This window comes from Thamnophis elegans, chromosome 11 (genome assembly GCF_009769535.1).
Source record: "Thamnophis elegans isolate rThaEle1 chromosome 11, rThaEle1.pri, whole genome shotgun sequence".
NCBI classification, from domain to species: domain Eukaryota; kingdom Metazoa; phylum Chordata; class Lepidosauria; order Squamata; family Colubridae; genus Thamnophis; species Thamnophis elegans.
In genome coordinates, this window is record NC_045551.1 from 9,794,370 (window position 1) to 9,814,926 (window position 20,557).

General features: G+C 40.5%; 1 protein-coding gene across 1 annotated transcript in view; it reads right to left on the minus strand.

Moving 5' to 3' along the window:
- Positions 1-20,557, minus strand: part of BRINP2 (BMP/retinoic acid inducible neural specific 2) — an 83,181-nt gene that overhangs the window by 39,839 nt on the left and 22,785 nt on the right. Inside the window, exon 2 of the mRNA XM_032226932.1 lies at positions 4,365-4,555. Coding sequence (XP_032082823.1) covers positions 4,365-4,555 — 191 coding nt within the window. The remainder of the gene's footprint in view (positions 1-4,364; positions 4,556-20,557) is intronic.

Consider the following 20,557-nt stretch of genomic DNA (forward strand, 5'->3'; position numbering starts at 1 on the left):
CATCTGTCATTTCAGTTCCTTGTACCTGATACTATAAACTCAAGGATCCAAAATGTTATAGTTTATCTTCTAGAAGATTATGGGGAATACAAATCGAAACAACTTGTTTAGCATCATTGCCTTAATTGCCCATTCACTTTCAGATTAAGTTTACCAGATTGGGCTAGAAAAACCCAGATAACAAATTGCTTTCAGTATTTTTATTGCCATTTTTATTCTAAATTGTCAAGAGTTTTGTAGTCCAAATCTGATAGCCATATTTCAAATGCAATTCGATTTCAAGTTTTCCATGCCTGGGAATTTCACATTTTAATGAATGTGTTTTCCTTAACAAGTCAAAGATTTAATAAAAGTAAAGATTTTCCCTATCCATTTGTGTCCGGCTCTAGAGAGTTCCCATCTCCATTTCTTAGCCGAGGGAGCCAGCATTGTCTGAAGATGTTTCTACAGTCATGTGGCCAGCATGACATCATGCTACAACATAGAATGCTGTTATTCTCCCACCGAAGTGGTATCTATTTATTTACTTGCATTTGCTTTCAAACTGGGTAGGAGCAGAGGCAAGAATGGAAGCTCACCACATTGCATGGGGCTTGGGTTTCAAACCCAGGCTATCAGTTTTCCCGCTAACAAGTTCAGCTTCTTAACCACTGAGCCATTGCACCTTCCAAAGATCTAAGAGGCTATTCCACATTTGCCCCAAACCCTAAGAATTGAGAGCCAACTCTGATTGTCCCCAAAGTATAGGATTTCTTCTCTGAGGAAGTAAAACTTAAGACAGGGGTCTATTTATTGTCTTTACACATACATTTTAAATTGAGAAATTAACATTTTTGTATTTGTTTGAACAACAGATTTTAATTTATATAGGGTTGGTTAAGTTAATTTCAGTTTTTAGTTATATTTCAAACAACAGAGATAGAAATGTAGGATTATTTTATAATGAATCTGGTGTTTACTCTCAGCAATACAGGTTATCTTGATTTGAAACTTTCCTATCAGACAATAGCATCTAACAGGCCTTTGAATGTCAACAGCATTTGTGGAGGTGGAAAATTCTGACTCTTCTGCAATTATCACATTCAATCACATTGCAGTTTCTTTCTTGGACCAAAATCCTTGGAGTTGCAAATAAAAATGGATCAATTTTTAATCCACAGGAAGCCTCTTTGAGGGATAGAATACCTGGTGTGGCTTTTAGCATTACCCCAAATACCTCTATTAGAATGTTCATTGAAATCATTTTTTTATTGAGAAGTAAACTAAAGGGTAACTAAAGTTACACATAGGCATGAAAAACCAAAGGTACAAATCAGAGGTGGGTTCCTATAAGTTCGCACCTATTCGGTAGAACCGGTTTGTCAAATTTACCAAACCGGTTAGAAGAGGTTCCACCAGTGGACCCGGAAAGCAGGCCACACCTACAGAAGAGGTTCCAAAATTTTTTTGAAACCCACCACTGGTCCTTGGATATGATTATTCTACACTATCATGCTCCTATTTATAAAACTCAGTGCCTCTGTGAAAGGTAAAGATGACTACTGAGTTTGTGGTGCAATCAGAACATTGTGTGTGTTGAAGTTGTTTTAACACAAACCAAAGATGCCTTTTAAAAAACAAGTTAACATCATATTCTTATGCATGCCAGTGCTGTGTGTGAGGTAATTTAAGATGGTTCTAACAAGTGTCGTCGGCATCTTCATATCCGGTCACATGGGCAGCAAGCCACTCCCATCCGGTCACATGGGTGGCAAGCCACTCCCATCCGGTCACATGGGCAGCAAGCCACTCCCACAAAGGAGGCCACACCCACAGAGTAGGTTCAAACAATTTTTGAAACCCATCACTGGTACAAATACAGATTAAATGAAACCTGGTTCAAAAGCAGTAACTGTGAGAGGGACCTTAGAGTCCTAGTGGACGATCACTTAAACATGAGCTTTAAATATGAACAAGTTGCCTTCAGAAGTTGTGAGTGTTTCATCATTGGAAGTTTTCAAGAAGAGATTGGATAGCCACTTGTCTGAAATGATAGGGTCTTCTGCTTGATTAGGGGTTGAACTAGAAGACCTCCAAGGTCCTTTCCAACTGTATTCTGATTCTAAGATCTCCTGTTTCTGTGAAATCTCTTACTATATAGTAGAGTCAGATCCAATAATAATAGAGATAATTACTATACAGTGCATGGCACATAAAAACTCAGTTGCTCAAGTACTTGAAATCTTTAGCACATCACAGCATTAAAAAGGATGGTTCATGTGAGTAAAAGAGGGGAAATGATGTCAATCTGGCAATGGAAAATGTATTATTTAAACCAAGCAATCACTCGCATAGTGAAATATCACTAATTGTCTTTAGTCTCTTGGCAAGCTTGTTCTGTTGCTAATACTAGATGTGACTTATAGATTTTTTAAAATCCATACCGCTGCTTTAAGTCCTTCTTTGAACTATGGCTTTAATCAATAACAAATCCTCCACACCAATGAATCCTAGTATGATAAATCCTTAGAGAAAAGTGTGAACTGCTTCGCCGGCTGCTTTCTAAGGCAATTCTCTTGACCACCATGCTTCACACAGCCTGAAGCTAGAATTAATTCTTTTTCTTTTGAGGAAGTAGTCATGTATCTTCACTCTCTCTTCAAAGCTATTTTTCAATAGAAAACGGCATCTTGTCCAAAGTTACAACTCTCTTTTTAGCTTTTTATACATTAGCAAATGTGGGTGCGGGGGAGAAAAATGTATGGAAATCCTCTCAGAGGCCAGAAAAATTATTGAGAGGAGTGAATGTTACATGGATAAAGAACTGGATCATTCATTCATTCATTCCAGTGGTGGGTTTCAAAAATTGTTCGAACCTACTCTGTGGGTGTGGCCTCCTTTGTGGGAGTGGCTTGCCGCCCATGTAACCGGATATGAAGATGCCGACGACACTTGTCAGAACCACCTTAAATTACCTCACACACAGCACTGGCATGTGTAAGAATATGATGTAAACTTGTTTTTTAAAAGGCATCTTTGGTTTGCGTTAAAACAACTTCAACACACGCAATGTTCTGATTGCACCACAAACGCAGTAGTCATCCTTACCTTTCACAGAGGCACTAAGTTTTATAAATAGGAGCATGATAGTGTAGAATAATCATATCCAAGGACCAGTGGTGGGTTTCAAAAATTTTTGGAACCTCTTCTGTAGGTGTGGCCTGCTTTCCGGGTCCACTGGTGGAACCTCTTCTAACCAGTTCGGTAGATTTGACGAACCGGTTCTACCGAATAGGTGCGAACTGGTAGGAACCCACCTCTGATTCATTCATTCACTCACTCACTCAAGTGTCTTCCACTCACTATTGAGAAATACCTGCAGTTTTTGTGGCAAGATTTCAGAAGCGGTTTGCCATTCCCAGAGAGCCCTGACTGTGCAGTAGTTAGAATGCAGTAATGTTGTCTATTGAATTAAAATTCTTGAGCTGGAAAGAGAGACCTGTCAGCTGAAGGGGGAGGAGCATTCTTGACCACAGAGCATTGTGGTACCAGTTGGAGGATGCCTGAAAGGAATGTTGTGATGTTGCATCTCCTTCTGCCTCTAATTCTAAAGAGATGACAGTAATAGAAATTGGAGTTGCCTTAGACTATTCTAATGTCTCATATTCCTTCTGTCTGTAACTGATTCTAAAGAGATGACAGTGATGGAAATCTTTGCCAACATGATTCCGAGGCTGCAGACTGTGGTTCACAGAGGGAGTTTGCAGGGAAATGTTATGAAGACACAGAGCCATGACACATCTTTCCCGAAGACAAGTGTCGTTCCCTGATGGGGAAAGCAGTTATGTGATCATGACAGATATTGTCAGGATGTGACAATGCAATAGGTAGAGGGGAAGCACTATCTCTAAGGGCAATTGCTATGAACTACAGTTTCTATGCAATCCTCATATATTCTTCCCATTTAGACAACTGATCTTGCCCTGGGTCTCTTCATATCTGTGCTTTAACATGGCATAACAATTATTAAAACTGGATTGAGCTGCGTAGTTGCAACCCTGGGCATTGATTACTTGAGAAAAAACCCCACCTAAGGCAGTGACTCTGTTTCCAAACACATATTCAGAAGATCCACATATTATGCACCAATCCTTCCAAGTAACTCCATGCATGCCTTTTTGAGTCCTTTTGTCTCATCAGAGCTTATTTAAAGAGTAAATGATATTCATCTTAATAAACAATTTGAACTGCCAGGGCTGTTACAGTCAGGCTGTGTCTACTGTAAATGCTTCAGGAAATATATTTAATACAATATAATCTTTGCTGATGCAGCTCAAATATATTGTTTATGAGTTTAATGTATGAACAGAAAACTAAGTATTTACCTCCAAGAGTTGCTGAGAGAAGAAAATGGGTCCCGTATTTTTTAATCAAGTTCTCTGTGATCTGTTGAAGGCTGGGCCGACGCCCCAGAAGACGAATGTTGCGGATGAATTCTGGAGCCAGAGGCAAAGGCAAACTGAAGAAATCTTTTCTTTCCAATGCCAAGTTATTGACTTTCCAACGAGCAAATTCTCTGGAAGAAAATAGTAAGACAAGAATATAAGGAAGACTAGCAGTAAACAAAGCAGATCACACTCAGGAGGCTCTAGAATTTATGTAAATCAAAAAAGAAAGAGGAAATTTCTAGCCCTCAGGAATAAGCAACAGGTGGTGGTGTAAAAGATAATTTCCTCAATTCTGGAGGGATCTCCGATTTTTTTTTAACACAACTGTTTTTAAGTAGACTTTAAGTGCTATATGACATGGAAGGAAGATAAAACTGGAAACATATTTAACCTACTGAATATTTTTCTAATAGAAATATTCAGCAGACTGACTTCACTGCTGAATTGAGTGCTTGATTTTTATTTTCTTCATACAGGGAGAATGAACACAATGAAGTCAAACTTTATTACAGTCAAAAACTAGCATAAGAAAGGTGTTGTACAGGAAATTAAAAAGCATAAAAGATACATCAGAAAATAGATTGCACACAAAAGGCTAAAAAGCATAAAAACAAAACTTTAAACATATTACAAAAGGAGTGGTTGGAGCAGTAAATGGATATAGAAGAGCATGACAAACTAAACTTATTATAATACAGAGCATCCTAGGTGCTCATTAAGACTGATTTGCAGCACAGATCATCCATCATTGGATGGATTTTAAGTGTTACTGTACAGAACCTGGCAACATTGGATGCTGTAGAATGGTTGGTAGATGGGAGTAGCAGGGAGGTGCAAAATCGTTCTGGGCTCCCTGTGTATTTATACAGTTATTGTAGAAAAGACAGGACACGGAAGTCAGCTCTTCAGAGAAGGAAATGTTTATTGTGCAGGTTCAGGAACAATGGCCTGAACAATGAGTGAAAGTCAGGAAATTCCTTATATAGTTTATCGCTTTCAGTTAAAGTCATCTGTTAGTTTTGGAAACACCCCTCAAGATTTGCCCTTGAGTTACAGCAATATTATGTCTATAGGAAGTCATAATACATAGTCAGCCAACGGACAGACATGCATGTATTTTGAGGAACTAACAATGTGTCTACTAAACAGATTTACAACCAAGCCAGCAAATAGGTTAAAATAGATACTTTGCTTCAGCAGATTTCTTGTGCAGACTTCCTTCTAACTCGTGTCTTACCGCACCATGTCCTTGCAATTTCTATATATGAACGGTTAAAGCTTAATATAATGAAACCCTAGTTTGGTTCAGGCTTGAGGCCTGACACCTTACAGTAATGATGAGATGAGGCTAATACAAATGTCTCTGTAATACAGGCACCGGAGAACTACATGTTCTATTGTTTCTACATGTTCTATTGTAGCCACAGATGCATAGGAAATCTTGCTGTATCAGCCTTGAATGACAGCTAAGAAAAGAATGTGTCATCATGCCAGTGGAAAGCCCTTGGGTGGTTAGGTACTTCAAGATTAGTTAAGTATGCCACAGAGAGACAGAATATCTCTTGGGTTCACTGGCAGTAAAGGTTGAAGACCTGGCCAGGTCCAGTTGGCGCTCTGTGACTGCTACACACTGTTTAATGAGTGCTATGGCCTGAACATATTGCATACTAAATAGAAGACCTGGAGAGAAGCCCAAGATGAAATTGTAGTTGTTGCTGTCTTTTTCCTTGTTAATTGAGAATCATCCTTCATAGTGGAGCAAGGCCAAGGTGAAGAAAGGGTAGTCTGAGACAATAGTTGAGTGCCATCACCTATACTCTAGCTTCTACTTTCACGAAGTCTGTTTTAGTCTCAGGGTGGCATTAGAGACACAGTTTGGGGTTTGAATGGTTAATCTTTGAAATCTGGACTGAAAAAGTTGTAATGGGACAGAATTGGAGAAGGGGGTCAGCTGGGCACCATAAAGAAGTTGTGCTATTAGCTTGGCTTCGAATACTACTGGTATATAGTGGCCATCTCTTATCTTGAGGAATTTAAGGATTGCAAATCCTTATCTGTGCATTTTCAGTGATGTTGTCTTCAGGGGATTTCCTACTGTTGGAAGAATATAGGACTATTTCCCAAATATTTGAAACAGGACACCTGCTCAATCTCACGGCCATGTATCCTCCATTGATTCTTACACCTTTGGCAAGTATTTTTTTTGCAAATCTTGTTTTTCTCATACTTGAGTTCTAGCCAGTGGTGGGTTTCAAAAATTGTTGAAACCTACTCTGTGGGTGTGGCCTCCTTTGTGGGAGTGGCTTGCTGCCCATGTGACCGGATGGGAGTGGCTTGCTGCCCATTTGACCGGATATGAAGATTCTGACGACATTTGTCAGAACCACCTTAAATTACCTCACACACAGCACTGGCATGCATAAGAATATGATGTAAACTTGTTTTTTAAAAGGCATCTTTGGTTTGCGTTAAAACAACTTCAACACACGGAATGTTCTGATTGCACCACAAACGCAGTAGTCATCCTTACCTTTCCCAGAGGCACTGAGTTTTATAAATATGAGCAGGATAGTGTAGAATAATCATATCCAAGGACCAGGGGTGGGTTTCAAAAAAATTTGGAACCTCTTCTGTAGGTGTGGCCTGCTTTCCGGGTCCACTGGTGGAAGCTCTTCTCACCGGTTCGGTAGATTTGACGAACCGGTTCTAGCGAATAGGTGCGAACTGGTAGGAACCCACCTCTGGTTCTAGCTGCTCATCCTTGCAATACTGTCCTAGTGGTCTCAGTGCTCTTTTAAGACACTTGAGAATATTGCGACATCACTGCCTAGAATAAAAGAGAAATGCATCTTCCAGCCAGTTTGGGGGAGTGAAAATTGAGGTAATGGTCCAATATGTACTTGATATAGAATTAGGAATGGGGCCAATATGCAGCCTTGCTTTATGCCTTTCCCAGTTCCGATAGCCTTGATGAGGCAGCCACATTGAAGCAGTTAATGTCATGGTGGGAGAGGAAGTAAATAAAACAGGGAGCTCTGGTGGATATAAACCAGCCAGCCACATCCCAGGTGGAAAGGATGACATTATGCTGGTGAATAAATACTTAAATGTGAAGCAGAGGTATTGTACACTTCGTACTGGGTGGGTGATTTTTGCAAGAGTAGAAGGTTCATATTAGTTGACAGTTGAGGCTCCTATAGTTATGTCTCCTTCCGTGGGGGAGGAGGAGTGGCACAACAGGCTTCACCTTCTTCTCTTCCAAATGTATGTCCATCAGGAGAATCAGTGCAGCATGGGCAGTGAAATGTGGATCATTGGCAAGCAAAGGATCCCAAGCATTCTTTGTGGGTTGTCCAATGTTAAGTGGAAATGAAGGGAATTGTTTCCTCTAAGAGTCAGGTTCCTATTGGCCAGAAGAGGCGCCTTAGTTTTGGAGGCAGATGAAATTAAATCTCCAGACTGGGTTTCTGTATTGTTTGGCTGGGCTTTGTTACATTTACAAGCTCTTTCCTTTGGTTAACCGCTGCTTGGGATTACATGGGTTTCTTGAGAATTTCTGGTGTAAAACTTCCAGAGGAGTCACTGTCAGTGCCACTTTCACTGTTATTGATGAATCAGTGTCATGCGCTGACAGCTTTCTAGGTGTCTTGGTCATAGAAGAGGCAATAACATGAGATAGTTTAGAGGTTGAGCAACTCAAAGGGGCAGGTGAATTAAATTGTGCTGGACTTTCATATCACTACCAGCACTGGTAGGGCACATCAAGATTGTTTTGATGTCAGCAAGTTCCCCCCACCCTTCAGATGAATGAGTTCTGAGTTTATAGCTTCCTCTTTTGAAGTTTGCTTAACCTCTTTGCTGCTGCCAAGTCTGGCAGATTTATTGCTTTTGGAAGTGTGTGTGTTTTATGGATCTTATCTGCAAGTTCATGACCTTTTGTCACTTTTTCTAGCGATGAGGTTGCTGACGAAGTCTCCTTAAAGACTCTGATGGTTTGGAAGTGATAAGTCCGCCTGTAGGAATTTTCTCATTTGAATTAATCTGGAAAGGGAGAAAAGGCTGAGAAAAAAAACCTAAAAGGATTGATTTGGTGTTTCTTACACTGGGTAAATAGCAGAGGTGGGTTTCTCGCCCCGTTTCAACCGGTTTGTTTGGAACGGGGCCGGCAGTGTCCTCGTGCACGCGCGCGGTGCACACATGCGTACTAGCGTCTGGGCGATGCTCCAGCTGCTCCTGGAGGATCGTGCAGGCGCTGTATGCGTCCTGCGCATGCGTAGAAGCGCAGAACTCGTCAAAACCGGGTAAGGACCACGGGAGGGCGGGCGCGCCCTTCGCCGTTCCCGGAAGTTACTTACTTCCGGATTCGCTGACCAACCGGTTCGCAGGGACCGCCACGAACCGGTTGAAACCCACCCCTGGTAAATAGTGAAAACCAAGTGAAAGCCAAATGTTCTGCTTTGGCAGTTTAGGATCTAAGATAGGGAGATCACAATAAACTCGAGGTTGTTCCATCTGTGGGCATTCCCATGATTTCCTAGAAGGAGTCACATTTTTCTGTACTACATGGCATGGTTGACTAAATTAACTACTTCTGGATGCCTGGATGAATAGGCTGCCAGAATGCTGACTGTGGCCAGCTTCTGCTGCAGTATTAATTCCCAGGGATTTGCAGATCAAGGGCTTGTTGGAAGTCTTGGCTGCAGCAAATTATCATAGACCCCTGCTGGGAGTCGGGACAAATTTGGGCTGAGTCTTTGAAGTCAGGGAGGTGGCTTGTCTTATGACTGGGCTCTGTGTTATCATAATCTGTGGAAGTGAATGGTTCCTCAGGCAGATTTTGTTGTTGTTTGTGCAATGGGGGAGATAGGCATTTGTTGTGGCCCAGCAGGAGCCATTGGAGCTGCCACCAGACTCCGACAGTGAGGGGCCTATGAGTCGGCTCTGGAGGATGTGGAGGACCCTGGAAAGGGTTCTGACTCTGAGCAGGGCTCAGAGAAGCTGGTTGGCCACCAAGAGGCGCTTGAGCCTTGGACCAGTGGGGAGGAGACAAGGGAGAGTGATCCGGACGCCAGCAGTGAGTTGTTCCTGGATGCCCAGCACCGAAGAGCTAATAGGTGTCAGGAACAGTTGCGCAAGTACAGGAGGTAATTGCACTCAGCTGGTGGTCATTAGGCCCCTCTCCAGACTATAAAAAGGACTGCTTATGCACATGCCCCTCTTGCAGAAGTCAACGCAGGAACTAATGTCAGAGAACATTATTGTGAGCTTGGCAGGCTGGATTGCTGTCACGGCTTATCTGTGCTGGATTGCTGCCTAAGCTTGTCTGTGCCTGTTTTCTGCCAAGGACCTATCTGTCTGTTAATTAAATGCCGTAACTTATCTTTGGCTCGGAGTGTGTGTTGGTGTGGGATGAGGGGGGTCCGAAAAGGCATTAATCCTGAATTCTGTGTTTCTTTGTTTCTCTGCTTGGTTAGATATATGGGTCCCAGTCAGTGGTGGGTTACCAATTTTATTACTACTGGTTCGGGCACGCAACATTTCTGCGCATGCACAGAAGCGTCCAGGCAGGTGGGCAGAGCTTCCCACCGCTGCTATTACCAGTTCACCCAATCCGGGCCAAACCAGCAGCAATCTACCTCTGGTCCCAATGTCATTTATGGGGCTGGTCTGGATTATTTTCTCTAGATGATATTTTGTGGGTGTAGAGGTAAGCCAGATGGATTACGGGCCTGTCACAAGCCCAAAGTTTATTTCAGGAGCTGTTTGTGTCTCACTAACTTGGCTCACCCTCTCAGGTAGAATGAAATGTGTCTACTATGTTGAAAACTGATAAACATCTCAGTTGGCACCAGGTTAAATGGACCAATAGCAATAGCAATAGCAGTTAGACTTATATACCACTTCATAGGGATTTCAGCCCTCTCTAAGTGGTTTACAGAGTCAGCATATCGCCCCCACAGTCTGGGTCCTCATTTCACCCACCTCGGAAGGATGGAAGGCTGAGTCAACCTTGAGCCGGTGAGATTAGAACCGCTGAACTGCAGATAACAGTCACCTGAAGTAGCCTGCAGTACTGCACCCTAACCACTGCGCCACCTCGGCGACCTACTTCTGAATGAAATAGTTTTTAATATTACTCCTCATTGTCCCTTTAAGCTGTTGATGTCTCTAGAATTTCATTCACATCTTTCACCTCTGAGAATGCAGAAAAATGTAACATGCACAGTTTAAAAAACTTGTGCCATATGTGGAATTCACATCAGAGCAGTATAATTAAAGTTAAATGTCTAAGTAGACTGATTGCAGGGGAAGGGGGGAAGCCTCCTTCAACCGAGTAAGGCTTCCTTCTGATTAGGCTAGGCCTGCAATTCCATTCCATATCTGTCTTTATTTCAAACAAAAAACAATTAGATGTTATCCCAAAGATGAATGTACAACTTGTCTGTTGCATAAAGACTTCATAAACCTAAGACTCCAGCAGGACATCAAATGTGACTGACAGACAAAAAAATGACATCATATGTAAAGTAACCATCCTCTGCTACCAAATGTGATCTTCCCGTGGTTCGTCCATGAGGCCAATGTGGAGAAAAGACAGGACACGATCTTTCTTGGGATGGAGTGACCCAGATTGGGGGTCTGAGAGCCCCTTTTATTGAGATAGGACAAAGGCAGGAGGAGCAATAGCATGTGGTTAAAAACAGCCTGTAAAAGTACAATTTCTAATCTACTGCTCAGGGAAGTTCTGTCTATATATGGTCAAATCCTGGGCGTCATTGGTAGGGCACATCTCAGGATGTTATGTTATGAACTATCAGGATGTTATGGGGTTTTAGGAGTTTGTTTTCTCCTGTGTGGTTCAGCGTGGCCGCGCATGCCCCGTTATGCACTGGGCCATGGGTGACCCACACCTACACAAGGAATTATATTACAACAATCATAAAATATGACTTGATTACCACATAGAAAAAGTGTTGATTATAGATCTGGGGGAAACAGCAATTACAAGCGAATGAATTTTCAAAATTATAAAATGGGTAGGAATTCGCAGCCAATAATCTTAGCATTCCCTCTACTTTTCATTTGGGGTTTATACAGACTCAAAGCAAAGGGTTACCTCGAATGATGGGGAAAAAAATCTAAGTAGGTTGAAGACTTATAAGAGATCTTGGATGGACAACTAAAGAATTGGGGAAGTCATATTCTTGCTAATTATGGGGAACTGGAAAGTTAAAAAATTATTGCTAATTATGTGCCACTTCAGACTGTAAAGTAGAAAATGATAATGAGGGAACTTCTTTCAAGGAAATGATTTCTGATTATTAATAAGAAAAGTGCTGAATAGACAGCCTGCCAATGACAGCTTATCATTCCTGTTTAACAAGGAGGAACAAAATGGGAGAGAACTGAAACACGGCATCAAACTGTTCTCATATGAAAAGTAGAAAAGGAGACTTGGTTTTCCACAATACGTAAGTAAGAGTTAGGCAAATGAAGTTTTTTAGCTGGAACATATTTGTATATGGGGGGAAATGATACTTTAAAAATAATAAATTTATTAAGCTGAGTTCAATGTAGAGATATTTAGACTGTGATTGTCCAAAAGTTATACCATGTATGGGCTCTGGGAAGTCGGGGGGAGGGAAGAGAGGTGGGGATCTAGGGGGAGGGGGGGAGGGGGGAAATATAATATGTGTTAAATTCTAAAGTTGATTGCACTTGTATACTGTGGCTTTTTAATGTTAGTGTTAAAACAGAACAAACGGAATATATTGGAGGGTAATAGAAGTATACCAAAGGGAGGAGCTGAGTGAAAGAAGAAGGAGGGTGGAGAGGTGAGAGAGAGGAGGAGGAGAAGGAAGGGAGGGAATGGATTAAGAGAGGGAGTGATAGGGTTAGGGTTAGATAGAGGGGGAGGGGAAGTAGGTGTAGAGGGGTATGTGAGAAGGAAGAATGAAAGTTGGAGGGGGTTGAAAGAGGGTGTATGGTGGGTCAAGGTGGTATATTGGGTTTGTATTGTAGGGGGCATTTTCTATATAAGTGAGGGCTGTGTTTATTACTCAATGTTATATGCCCCGGTTATGCACAGTAAACATCTGATTGTATAGAATGAAATGGATATAAAAATATTATGCAAAATAATAATAATAATAATAATAATAATAATAATAATAATAATAATAATAATAATAATAAATTTATTATGGCATAAACCTTTGTGACTTTACAGCCATTCTTAAATGCATCTATAGTTGTTAAGAGTGATTGTTAATGAAAGATTATTAGATTTGTTTGCATAGATTTAGTCTTTAACTAAATATAACACAAAGTGAATAGTTAGGCTTTAACTAACAATTAAATAGTCTTTAATTATTCAGCCTGAGGACATTACTTCTCATGCTATCAAAACTTATCCCAGAATAAATGCTGTCAAACAGATCAACTTGTTTAATGCTCCTAAAAACATGTTTGCAAGTTGCTGATGAAAGACATATAATTTTAAGATTTTAAATTTTATTTCTTAAGTTAATCACAACCTATCCCACTCACATTTATTTTTAGCCGTTATAAACATACTTACAAAAATAACTTATTTTTTATGTTTTAGTCAACATATTAATTATTCAGAAATAATTCAGCTTTTATCTCTTTTTCTATAAAATAACTAGAGGTTAAAGAACAAGACATGATCCCAGAATGGATTATCATAAACTGGAATGGTAAAAGTAGTTTTATTACATATCTGTCTAAGGGGAAAAGGATAACAAGCGTTACACTCCAATTTTTTTTTTTTTTTTTTTTTTGAGAATCAGGCTAGATCAAAAACAAGTACTTCTAAAACTTTTAGATAAAAAAATATCAGATAGCAAGATTAGAAAAAGCATACCTTGGAGAAAGACATTTCTGAATAGATCAGGGTCCACTGAGTTGAATGGAAAGGTGATCTTACCAGTGTAAAGTAACTTCATAGAGTCTGATTTAAAATCTTTTATCAATGAAATAGAAAGTACTTTTTGAACTTTCTGAAAAAATTATCTGAAACACCTATTGTATGTAGTATATGCCAGCCAAATGATCAAAATCTGTGTCAAGGCAAGCATTGGACGGTGAAAATTATACTTACTTTTCCTGTTTTTATTGTTTAAATATATCTTCAAGTGAATGCATATATATCATGTTGCAGCTGCCATAAATTAATTAAATTAAGACAATGTGCAGCCCTCTCTCTTAATTAGCATAATTCATTTAAAAATAATCTGTGTTGCATTCTTCTTTTTGGACCCAGAGATAAGAATTTATTGGTATTTGTCAGCATTCCAAGTATCATGTAGAATTAAATCAGAGTCCAAGGCAAAACGATCCTTAAAGTTCCAATTTAATAAAGCAGACATCTTAGCACATTGCTATGGAATCCCAATTCTGAAAATTACATCAGAATCCCACCCAGTTAAAAGTTCATGATCTTATCCCCACACCCACAAATCCATCACATGGTCCAATCTTCTTCTTCCACGCTGGCATCTCCACCCAGCTGCTTCCGGTCAGGTGTAAAAGTGCGGAGACAAAAGATGACCTTGGCTTCTAGTAAAGAATGACAACAATACATTCCACTATCCTACTCCTTTCTATTCCCCCCTCCCATCAACTATACTAATGAAACAGCATAATGAAAAAAGAGAAAGTGTGGCAGGGCAAAATTCTAAAAGGAATATAATTGCAGGCCTGACAGCAGGGCACCTCTAGTTCTTGTAGTGCATCCGAAGTCAAATACCTGTTTTACACACAATAGATCCATTAATTCATCCCCTACATTTTCAGTTTAAAAAGATAATCAAATGTCAGCTTGGATCTGCAGGAATTTTCCAGAGGAAAGATGGGGACAAAGCTGCAGATGAAATGGGCCTGTAATTTGCTACTGCACAACTATGCATTTTCTTGTATGTGCACTTTGCTATTTTGACATTTTGGAGTCCAATAGTACTAAAGCAGCAGAGCGTTGCATCCAAATTTCACACAGTATGATCACGAATTCCAATGCATCTTTATTTGGAGTGAGGGATCTTAAAGGAACTGAGAACAAGTTCCATTTGCCATGGAACTTCTTCTCAACCTTTATCTCAGCAACCACACCCACACCGGCGTCTGAGATAGAAAAAGGAAAAGTCCCACAGGGGATTTTTAATCCTTATTCCTAGCCCCCATGTTGTTCATGAGGGAAAAAATGTGTTTAGCAAAAATTTAGACAAGCATCAGCTGTCAGAAGTTTGGAGAACAAGGTAACCATCTAGCAATTCTGTAGCTGTCCTTTGAGGTCAGCTTCCGTGTCTCTACAGATATAGTCCTCAACTTACAATCATTTGTTTAGAGACTGTTCAAAGTTATAATGGCACTGAAAAAAGTTATTTATGATCTTTCCTCACACATATGACCATTGCAACATCCCCATTGCCATATGATTGAAGTTTGGGCACTTGGCCAAAGTTTGGCCATGTGCTCCGGCCCTATGGAACGATCTCCCCGTGGAGATCCGGACCCTTACTACCCTTCCAGCCTTCCGCAAAGCAGCCAAGATCTGGCTGTTCCGGCAGGCTTGGGGCTGTTGAATTTGTCCAGCCCCATCCTAAGTTGTGAATATTGTGATCTTTTAATGTTGTCTTGTTTTTGTATGTCCTTCCCTTCCCCCTTTTTACTTGTAAGCCGCCCTGAGTCTCTTTGAGAGTGGGCGGCATACAAATTAATTAAATTAATTAATTAAATTAAATAAATAAGTATTCATGGCCGTTGCAAAGAGCAGTGGTGGGATTCAATTTATTTAACAACAGGTTCTCTGCCCTAATGACCAGCTGGGTAGGCGTGGCTCAGTGGTCATGTGACCATGTGGGCATGGCCAACTCAACATCACTCAGGTCGATGGGCGCTTCACCTTAGCTGTGACAATGTAATAAGAGTTAAGCAGAGAGGCGGTTTCTGTAAGCAGGGCAATAAAGATGAGGCTGGAATCAACACCAGAATGTTTCCTTCCTGCCTTCCTTACAGGATTAGCCCTGTAAAGTGGAGAAAAACAAAAGGGAATTTCTTCCAACAACCAGTTCTCCAAATTGCTTGGAAAGTTAACAACAGGTTCTCCCGAATAGGTGCAAACTGGCTGAATCCCACCACTGGTCAAGAGACTGACATTTCCAACCTTCCCAGCTAGCTTCTGACAAGCAGTCAATGGGGGAAGCCAGATTCATTTTACAACTGAATGATTGCTTAAGAATAGCAGCAGCCATTTGCTTAACAAGAAAAAGATTGAAAAAATAGGGCGCAACTCACTTAACAACCACTTTGCATAGCAATGGAAATTCTGGTCCCAATTGTAGTCGTAACTTGAGGACTACCTGTATTTCATGTCATGCTAAATATGGCTTAAAAGCTACATTGGTAGTTATGTGATTAGTGTTTACACATTCATCTTGGAACTCTGCATTATTTCTGGCTTTGCCAATCATCCCTTACTCCCTTGCTCCCCTTCCATCTTCCCCAATCAGACTTAATTAAAGTGTTTGCAAGCCATTGCCTGGCTTTAATTACCCTGAAATTTTCAAAATTAGAATGAAATTGGCTGATCATTGTTTACAGAGGCATTGTTTGGAGAACACAGCAGGCAGTTGAAATCATCTTCATGCCAGTCATCAGTGTGAAGAGTATGTGCCACCTCTGAAGCTGAGGCCTGGTTGGCACATACCATAAGAGTTCCTTCACAGGTGGCAGATGTTAAGTTGATATATGTGAAATTACTGAGTGTCAACATGTTTATCTTTGGCAGAGGCCTCAGTGCACGGAATCTCTGTTCTGATTCATTGCTTTCTTCTAATTCAGTCAGGCTGTCATACTGTAGAAAGGGATATGTCTATCCATCACAGGAATTCTTCATCTGTGTTGGATGGAGAAAGAAGGGTTGTGTTTACATGAGACATTGATCTGTAATCTAATTTAAAAAACCCAAACTTTAGCCCTATCAAGGTTTGTGAACCCAGCAAATCTGATTAATTGTTGGCTCAACATGTCATGCAAACTCAGACAAGAAGAAAAATGGGATTATGTTAGCCATGGGCAAGGGATCTGTTGAACACAAGTAATGCCTTCTCCAAAGATGCAGTGCAAAAAAAGAAAAAAGAATCAAGGATAATATATGAAAGCCCCTTATCTCCAATCTCCCAGACAGAAACCAATCAGCTGATAGACAACAATAACTGTCAAGACATACATGGTTGGAAAGACAGCTGTGCTATCCCATTTTTCATTTTTCTGAATAAATCCAGATCCTCCTGTAATGACCATTGTCATCGGGCAATGTTACATCACCTGACTCAGATGGGGTTCATGCAATATACTAAGTCATAGTTTGTTTAATCATGTTTACTGAATAAATTACCATTGGCCATATTTACTGAATATGCTATATGCAAACAAATTATGTTATGGTTTAGAAGGCAATGGGTAAGCATGTCTTATTTCTTTCCATATCAGGATAGTCCTTTGTATCGTACATTTATTCCCTAGCTATTCTTGAACATTTAATTTGATCCACATTTTCAGGACTTGTCAGATTTTTTTTATTTATTAAATCATTTTGCTGCCCATCTCACTGTATTATACCTTCCAACATTTGAAAGGCTGCCCATTAAAAATTGAAATGCAGACAAACTAAGTGTTTGTAGAATAGCATATGTTTAGAAATGTGTACCTTGGGAAAAATAATATTCAATATGAGAGTAAAATGAAAATATGTATTTGAAATACAACTTTTGATATGGTGTGTGTGTGTGTGTGTGTGTGTGTAAATATACATATATGCTGGTCTTGTTGTATTTGAGTCTTTTCCCTTGTAAGATTGAGATTGTCTTGGCAATGTTTCAGCGTGGTTTCAGGCTGAGTTTTGGGCTAAAGATGGCGAGTGAGACCTTGCTGAAATGTTGCCAAGACCATCTCAATCTTACACAGGAAAAGACCCAAATACAACAAGACCAGCATACTTACACCCGTGAAAATCTACGAAAACACACAAACACACACAGACACAAAAACAGACACACACACAGACACACACAGACACACAGAGACACAGAGACACACAGAGACACACAGAGAGACAGACACAGACACAGACACACACACACACACACACACAGACACACACACAGACACACACACACACACACACATATATATATATTTAAAGTCACAACCCCTGGTATGCCCAAATATGGGAGGAAGGTCACACTTCCATTCTCTGTCATTCGGCTCGTCACAAGAGACCATCCAGACAGAAACCCAATATTTTTACTGTTGCCTTTTTGTTACATTTGTTATGTTTGTGCTGATAATTTATTTAGATTATTAAGACCAACTATTTTCCCTATGAAATTTAAAGGCACAATACAAGGCCCTCCTCAGAGGTGGGTTCCTACCAGTTCGCACCTATTTGGTAGAACCGGTTCATCAAATCTACCGAACTGGTTAGAAGAGGTTCCACCAGTGGACCCGGAAAGCAGGCCACACCTACAGAAGAGGTTCCAAAAAATTTTTGAAACCCACCACTGGTCCTTGGATATGATTATTCTACACTATCATGCTCATATTTATAAAACTGAGTGCCTCTGTGAAAGGTAAGGATGATTACTGCGTTTGTGGTGCAATCAGAACATTGCGTGTGTTGAAGTTGTTTTAACGCAAACCAAAGATGCCTTTTAAAAAACAAGTTTGCATCATATTCTTATGCACGCCAGTGCTGTGTGTGAGGTAATTTAAGGTGGTTCTGACAAGTGTCGTCGGCATCTTCATATCCGGTCACATGGGTGGCAAGCCACTCCCATCCGGTCACATGGGCGGCGAGCCACTCCCACAAAGGAGGCCACACCCACAGAGTAGGTTCAAACTATTTTTGAAATCCACCATATATATGTTGTATTTGTGCTGATAAATAAATAAAGGGAGACTAGTATAGATCTATTTCAAGCTATTTAGCTCTCATCAGCTAGCCATACCCTTACTGGGATTTGAACCTGGGCTATATTACATATTAGGCAGACCTCTTAGCCATTAGGCCACAGGCTCTGATCCGTTATCAGCCAAGCCAGGGTGAAAGGTATCTATTAGATTTTACACACATACATACACACACACACACACACACATATACACACACACATATACATACATAAATATATACATACATATACATATACATATACATACATACATACATACATACATACATACATACATACATACATATATATATATATATATTCACAGAATAAAGAAATCTGATCAAAGGGGATATAGACCAGTGTTTCTCAACCTTGGCAACTTTAAGTCCTGTGGACTTCAACTCCCAGAATCCCCCAGCCAGCACAATGATCATTTCACTCTGGCTGCAGTTGTCCTGATTTTGGAAATAGCTTGAATACATCTGCAACAAATACCTTTGCATGTTCACATGCACTTTCACATAAGATCTATCAGACAGACCACCCAAAAAGAATCCTGCATGAGTTTATGCACGCCAGACCCTAACACCAGAGTTCTTAAATGAATTAAGGTTGCAGGTTAAATCTACTGTTTCCTTGACAACACTAGAATCCCTAAAGCCGACCTCACCACTTTTCCAGGACAGATGTGACATAATTCTCCTCCTTTCTACAGAATTCTGTATCAAAGCCTGCAGACTGTTTTCCTCAACTTAACCTGCCTTGAAAATTCCTGAATTCTGAATTCACCAACTTATCAATGTTAATCCATGACTTTCTTCTAAAAACCCTTCAAGATAGTACATATAATTCAAAATACAAGCCTAAATATCTAGAGTATGTAGTGGAAACCCCAGGGTAATTCTGAGCTGCCTTCATGCCCTGCCTGTGGGCTCCCTTCATACATCAGTTCTTAGGTTCAAACACGGGAATGCTGGCATCAAAAGAAAATGCATGCCAAAGTTGATATTTGCCATATTGAGTCTTTGTCCTACCACTGTGGAAATTTCACCCGAGAAAAGAGAGGGAGGTCTAATTGTATAAAAATAACAAACATTGCTCTATTATAAAGTTCACAAAGCATCTTGCCCTATCCAATGTTTTCTTCCAGTTTTTAAATTAGCATGCAGTGGGATTGGTTGCCTACTCTTAGGTGTACTCTCTCAGAGAATCCACAAAGGATTAGACTGGAAAGACTGAGGCAAGCATAGTCCCAGGGTTTCTCTGCCACTCCCCACCTCCCCATTTCCGTCACAGTGCTGCCTCAGGAGAAGCTGTGGCCTCCAGAGGAAAGGGAGAATGAGTAGGCAGGTGGAGAGGGAACCACTACCCTTCCTGTCCTCCCCTTGTCAAACAGGAAATCAGCTCTCCTGAGGGCCCAGAGAATAATAATAAGAGTCAAGCTCTGGTTCTGGTGCCAGGGATGCTGCACTTGTTAGGAATTGCCTTGCAGAAGCTGCTTCTTTCTGGTCTGTCTTTTCCCCAACCTAAGTCTTGCCTGTTAGAGAACTTATAATGGTAGAGAATACATATACAATTCTTCCAGGAATAATTAGATGGGCTTAGATAATGCTCATTAAAGTGAGAAATTGACTACTCCATCAATTTATGACTTTTTATGAGGAGGACACTAGAGAGACCCTTAAACACTAGAGAATTTAAGGATTTAAAATCTAATTGGGCAGGATTATGTGTTTGGCAAGTGACCCAGTATTTGGAGCTGTGCATACTTGATGGTTTCCAAGATGGGAACCGAAAATAATTGATTACTGGATCTCATTCAGTGGTGGGTTTCAAAAAAATTTGGAACCTCTTCTGTAGGTGTGGCCTGCTTTCTGGGTCCCCTGGTGGAACCTCTTCTAACTGATTCGGTAGATTTGATGAACCGGTTCTACCAAATAGGTGCGAACTGGTAGGAACCCACCTCTGATCTCATTGCATGATCTCCTAAATGTCCTACAGTACACGGGCATAGATTCATGATTAGAGAGTGATCACCATCCCCGACTACTAACTATGATACCCCTCTGAGAATCAGTAAAAGCTGAAGCAGTCCATACCCCAATCCTGGAAATCAACAACAAAGAGATACAAATTGAATGAAGGTAACACAAA